Source organism: Hippocampus zosterae, chromosome 5, assembly GCF_025434085.1.
Source record: "Hippocampus zosterae strain Florida chromosome 5, ASM2543408v3, whole genome shotgun sequence".
In the NCBI taxonomy this organism is placed as follows: Eukaryota; Metazoa; Chordata; class Actinopteri; order Syngnathiformes; family Syngnathidae; genus Hippocampus; species Hippocampus zosterae.
In genome coordinates this window covers 3,431,523-3,437,991 of record NC_067455.1, presented here as the reverse complement: position 1 = coordinate 3,437,991, position 6,469 = coordinate 3,431,523, and the positions used below count along the sequence as shown (strand labels likewise).

General features: G+C 44.8%; 1 protein-coding gene and 1 long non-coding RNA gene across 3 annotated transcripts in view; both read left to right on the top strand.

The window, feature by feature from the left end:
• The window catches only part of LOC127600709 (uncharacterized), a 131,071-nt gene that overhangs the window by 67,940 nt on the left and 56,662 nt on the right, over positions 1-6,469 (top strand). The window lies entirely within an intron of this gene.
• Positions 1,501-6,143, top strand: cxcr3.1 (chemokine (C-X-C motif) receptor 3, tandem duplicate 1). The gene is made up of 3 exons (XM_052065252.1): positions 1,501-1,927; positions 4,501-4,905; positions 4,999-6,143. The coding sequence occupies exons 1-3, from the start codon at positions 1,907-1,909 to the stop codon at positions 5,707-5,709; spliced, it is 1,137 nt and encodes a 378-aa protein (XP_051921212.1). The 5' UTR covers positions 1,501-1,906; the 3' UTR covers positions 5,710-6,143.

The window sequence follows — 6,469 nt, the reverse complement described above, 5'->3', positions numbered from 1 at the left end:
AAACCCTGCGGTAGCTCTACCATATGCTTGCAACTTTGTGGTTAATAACACAAGGCCTCCTTGTTGGGTACAATTGTTGATACTAATCCCCCAAAATTGTCATTGTTCGGTGCGACTGTCGGCCACGCCCGGAGTAGTTGTAACTTGTTCTGATTTCCCTGCTGGATTTTATGACAGGAAAAGTCATACGAAAAGGAAGCCAGGCTATTCTGATACATTGGAGCTTCCCTTCTTTTGTGGGGGAATGAAAAGGAGACACATGTTGGTGTAGCTATAAACTTAACTACGACTAAAACTAAACTCAACGATAAATTTAATCCAGACTGGATAGGCTTCTGTATTTCAGCGCTGAAGTACTGTAAAATAATAATTCAAAAATAACATGTAAAATAAAATTAAAAATGAAAGAAATACAAGTTCCTTGGTTGCAGATGAAATAAAAAATAAAATAAAAACAGACAACAAAATTGAGCATAAATATCCAATTTGATCTAGGGCACACACTTTCTACAAACTAATGCAAAATAAAATAAAACAATTATTATCAGAATAAAATAAGTTTGGTTTAAGTACTATCGCTATAAATAATATTCATTTCGATCTTAAAGCACATTATGCATACACAAATAGGCGATAATAAAAAGGACGCACGCCTTTCAATACAGTGTGTCTAAAAGTTGAACTGAAGCTAGCTTAAATAAAATTTCATTGAAACTCAAATAAACAAGAAGTGATCCCGGGTGTATGCTGTATCTAAAATCGAAACAAAGAAGAAGAACACAATACAAAAAAAAAAATGCATGTGGCATTGTTTGGGCCACACACACCGGACAGAATAAAATACAACACAGAATAGTGTCACATGCAAGGTGAAGGAGGAAGTACTTGCATTTGGATCTGAGGGGGGAAAGTGATACTGATCTCACAAACATTTACTGTCAGATACAGTCAAAAGGCAGCAGAGATTTTGCATGTTTAATAAAAATGATTGAAAAAGTCATACACACTTGGTCCAGAAGTAATGGACAGTGCCAGTGTTTTTGTACCAACACAAGTTGTTGAGGTCTCCTGGTGTGTCTCCTACACGGCGAATGACGACACCTTATATGCGAAATCTCTCCATTTGAATCACATTCGATTGTTAGAGTTCAACCCCAATGCGTTGGTGTTGAACATAAAAAAAAAAAAAGTGTCACGTTGCTGTCGAGTTTGGTCGAAAAACAAGAAGTGGAGGTGAGAAGCCTTCTGAAGGTGTGAAGAAAACAGGAACACGTCTCAAAAAGGCTCGCTCGCTGGCAGGGGTCAGGCCGATGCAAACGACAAAGTAATAAAACGTGATTTTATTTAAAAAAGATTATACGGTTATATGGTCGCGTATAAAGACGTTCTAGGAAACAATGATGAAGACAATGAATGCAACCTTCGAGCATATGTTGCTCACTTTTCTCGTTTCACATTTGTGTGCTGCAATGATTTTAAATAGTTAATGTTTGAGAAGGGGGGGCCAGCGGTCCAGTGGCTAGTACGTCGACCTCACAGTGCAGAGGTCGTGGGTTCAATCCCGGCTCCGACCTTCCTGTCTGGAATTTGCATGTTCTCCCCGGGCCTGCGTGGGTTTTCTCCGGGTGCTCCGGTTACCTCCCACATTCCAAAAACATGCACGGCCGGTTGATTGACCACTCAAAATTGTCCCGTGGTGTGAGATGAGCAGATGGTTGTTTGAAGTACCTTTGCTGCAATGTCATTTGCATCACCAGTCATGCACTCGGGACTCAGCACACCTGCTTTGTGTGGTTTTCGCTTTTTTTTTTTTTTTCCACTCGCATAAACCTTGGCTTCCTCTCTTTTAGCGACAGAACTATTAGCCCAATTGTCTGTGGTGCTTACATCTGCTGTGTTATCAGCCATGTCATATGATTTCAGCCTGGTAAGTTTCTTATTATTATTATTATCATTATTATTATTATCACAGCCATCCCGAATAGAGGTAAAGATGTTGGGGGAAAAAAAGGACATTTATAATTATTATTTTCAGACATGGACATACGTATTTTATTTTTACACTTGACATGTTCCTACGTTTATATTTCGGGAACATTTGTTGTGTGTTTATTTACTTTTTAACTAGGTCAATAACAGGTCTATCTTCGGTGTGAGTGCCTCTTTAGTGTTTAAAAAAAAAAAAGAAAAGAAAATAAGATCATTCACAAAAAAAGTGACCCGGTGGCAATACCGTAGAAGTGATTTACAAATGTGGTGTGGTGTCACGAGACCCTTCATTGCTTACACCGAAGGCAAAGTGCAGTGTTTTGATTGACGCCATGGGAGAGATTTGGATTTGACTTTTAAGTGTTGACTCTTGTGGTTCTAGTTTGGGCTGTTTTCGTCGTTTATTCGTTTCGCCATAGACACGTGCATCAAGTGGGACGAACGTTTAGCATGTCTTTGAGACAGACATGCTAACCGTTTTAGGGTTTGACTCTTTTCTGGGTTCTTTCCAATTCCAGGTACACGTAAATGATTATTGGGTGAAAATCCCAGCGTCTGAATCGAAAATAAAGAAAATAAATACAAAAAGAAAAAAAAAGCATACCGCTTGTGTGTCACGTTATCCCCCGTTGTCGTTTTGGTTGTCATCTGCTACTGGACAACATTTTGTATGGATAGCAGAATTTGGCAGCAGGTGCATTCATGTTGTCACTCTTCGTCTTAAACTCGTGACCAATCCGAGATGTCTCGTGCGGGTGGCACAGGTTCTCAATGATTGTTGCTTGAAACAGTTCCGTGTATGTCCCCTGTTGTTTCGACAGGGAGCCACCCCGTGGTTACAAAGAAAACCACCAAAACGTTTTTATTTTTGAACGATACTGTACTTCTTATCTCAGAGGATTTCACCTCCGCCGCCTTATGCTGTGTTTTCTATGTTATTGCTAATTTATTATATTAATTTCACAAATATATTGCTGATGCTACATTTTATATTGCACCTATATTGAACTGTGTATGGGCGGCCCAGTAGGCCAGTGGTTAGCACGTCGGCTTCACAGTGCAGAGGTACCGGGTTCGATTCCAGCTCCGGCCTCCCTGTGTGGAGTTTGCATGTTCTCCCCGGGCCTGCGTGGGTTTTCTCCGGGTGCTCCGGTTTCCTCTCACATTCCAAAAACATGCATGGCAGGCTGATTGAACGCTCTAAATTGTCCCTAGGTGTGAGTGTGAGTGCGAATGGTTGTTCGTTTCTGTGTGCCCTGCGATTGGCTGGCAACCGATTCAGGGTGTCCCCCGCCTACTGCCCGAAGACAGCTGGGATAGGCTCCAGCACCCCCCGCGACCCTAGTGAGGATCAAGCGGCTCGGAAGATGAATGAATGAACTGTGTACAGTTCTTTTCTGAAACATTAGAAATAAACGTTATCTTATCTTATCTTATCTTATCTTATCCTGCTCGGGGTTGCAGTGGGGGAGCCAGAGTCTCTCCCAGCTGACTTTGTGGACTGGTCAATAACAGGGCACATGTAGAGAAGAATCCATCACCTACAGTGACGCGAAAGCCAAACAATGTGTGTATCAATAGACTGATGAATTGAACAGATGATTGACAGACCGACCATATAGAGCGAAAGATGGACAGACCAACAGGGGGTATAGATGGATTGACGGGCCAACAGATACGGTTAATGGACAGTCTGACAGACGGATTGACTGACTGAAGGACAGAGGTGGAAAATTGCTCACTAGACTGATTGCCAGTTAGATGAACGTCAGGTGAACCGCTCCGCCACGGGTGACGCAAGGCCTAAACCAGGCATGTCCAAAGTCCGGCCCGGGGGCCAAATCCGGCCCACGGTCGAATTTCATCCGGCCCTCGGCCCCTGTTATAAAATCAGTGCCGTCTGGCCCGCAGGTTGGGCGCAATGGAACACATGTTGCATTGACTGAGGTCTCGTAGAGTGGTGAGTGATGTTTCATAGAGTACTGCTTCCCTCTAGTGGCTAAATGAGTAATCGCATTCACTAAATGAGTAATAGCATTTCGACACTAGAGGGCATCACTCACGAGTTAACAAGACATCACTCCGTGTTTATATTGACTGATATGTCATATTTCAAATGATCCTTGCAGTTGTGGATATGTGTATTGCTTGTTCATTTCCCTGTTGTTCGAGTCAAAGGTTTTGTGACTATTGAAAAGTCATGGTGATACATTTTATGTTTCAAATCAATCAATTTGCACTCAGGAGACTTCCGTTTAAGAAAAAGTCAAGTGAATAAGCAGTTACATGTGATATACCCGTTTCAAATGAACCAAAAGAAATTCTGAAGATTGTTGAAATTAAAATAAAAATGGAAATGTGCAACAGACTGGCTTACTAAAATTTGTTGAACAAAATTGTTGTTCAATGTAAAGAATGTCAGCCAAGGTCGGCCCCCCGACATTTTACCACATAAAATCTGGCCCCTTGGCAAAAAGTTTGTTTAGGCCCTAAACAATGCATCCGTTTCAGAGCTCTCTTCTGGAAAGCGGTCAGTCAGTCACCTTAGACGGCAACTCGACGCTCTTGGATGGCGTGCTGTTCGGATATGACAACGAGAGTGACGAATCGTACGACGGCAACGAGACGCTCATCGGCGTGTGCGACCCTAATGAGGGCCAGCACTTCCAGGCAGTCTTCAGCCCGGTCCTGTACTCGGTGGCCTTCCTCGTGGGCATTCTGGGTAACGGGTTGCTCTTAGGAATTCTGACTCGGAGCAGAAAGACGTGGAGCGTGACCGACACCTTCATTCTGCACCTGGCCGTGGCCGACGTCCTGCAGCTGCTCACGTTGCCTCTGTGGGCCGCGCAGGACGGCCAGAGTTTGGGATGGACCTTTGGCACGCCTCTCTGCAAGATCGCCGGTGCTGTTTTCACAGTAAGTCAAAATATATTATCATGATGATGATTTTTATTATTGTCGTATGTAAACATACCGGGAAATAAAAAATGGTCATCTTTGCGCACTCAGATCAACTGCTACTGTGGGATCTTCCTTCTGGCATGCATCAGCCTGGACCGCTACGTGTCCATCGTGCACGCCACCCAGGTGTACTCCCGCCGGAAACCCTGGATCATCCAGTCCAGCTGCCTGGCCGTCTGGCTCCTCTCACTTCTCCTCGCCGTGCCCAATTTGATCTTCCTGGAGGCGGTGGAGAACACAAGGCGACGCAAAACCCAGTGCGTGGCCAACTTCGCCTCCTGGGAGCTCGCCTCCCGCCTCCTCTGCCACATCGTCGGCTTCCTGCTGCCCTCGCTCGTCCTCGTCTTCTGCTACTCGTGCATCCTTCGCCGGCTGCGTTGCGGCGCCGGGGGCGTCCAGAAGCAGAAAGCGTTTCGAGTCATCGCCGCGGTGGTGGCGGTGTTCTTCCTCTGCTGGACGCCGTACAACGTTACTCTCATGGTGGAGACGTCTTTTTTGGGCAACAATCGCACCAGTTGTGAATTCAGAGCGTCGCTGCAGAAGGCCATGAGCATCACGCCGATTGTAGGCAACCTCCATTGCAGTCTCAATCCCATCCTGTATGCCTTTGTGGGCGTCAAGTTCCGTCGTCAGCTCCTGGACATCCTGCGGCTGCTCACCTGTAAATCCGAGACGGGAACCAAATTCCAGTCGGTGAGCGGCAGGAGAACCTCCATTTGGTCCGAGTCTACGGAAACCTCCAACTCCCTCGCAATCTGAAGCGCGTGTTAACAGAGGCGTGCACACATCAGAACCAAATCCCTGACAAAATACAACAACCCTCAAGTGGCTTCCGGAGGCTTTAAGCCATCGTAATTTGGGAGCAAATCTTGAGTGTATGTAACATTTTTCTTCTAGCGTCGCTTTGCTTTCCAACAATCCTGACTCACATGTCAACAGCATATATTGTCGTGTTATCAAGTCAGGCACACGTGAGTCCAGCTGTCGTGTTAACGTGGATAACTTTTATTCAGCTTTCCCGAAGCGTGTATTCTCTCTCTAGTCACTCTCTCGTCTCCCGCTCTCGGCGCACACTCATGACGTAGTCGCCCTGCGACTCTATCGTCATGCTGTACACAATTACACCACATATAACGCCAATAGTATGTGATTGTGCCATTAAATGTACGCGAATAAAATGTATTCGTACACGTCGTCTGACACCAATGATTATATCTCAAGATTTCAATGCTCAGGGACAGGGAGCGAGTGCGGCCACAAATAGTGAAAATCCACAAGTAAGGTAATATAGTTGCCACCCCGGAAAAGGTTTTTAAGCGCCTATGGACACCACTTGCCACAAGATGGCGGAAAAGTATGACTTTGCTATTAGGCGGTGCGTCGGCCAAGAAGCTCCGCCCCTCTTGGATTAAAAGTACAACATCGAAACATGATTTTTTTTTAAATTCACGTTTGTAAAAGAGTGAAACTATTATGTGTGCTTAGAAGTCATATTATAATGATGTGAAAGACAATTGTA

Excerpts from the sequence above, each read along its gene's own strand:
- cxcr3.1 (XM_052065252.1), top strand. The coding sequence starts at position 1,907 with ATGTCATATGATTTCAGCCTG. Across the intron at positions 1,928-4,500 it reads TGTCATATGATTTCAGCCTG|AGCTCTCTTCTGGAAAGCGG; the intron begins GTAAGTTTCTTA and ends CATCCGTTTCAG. Across the intron at positions 4,906-4,998 it reads TCGCCGGTGCTGTTTTCACA|ATCAACTGCTACTGTGGGAT; the intron begins GTAAGTCAAAAT and ends TTGCGCACTCAG.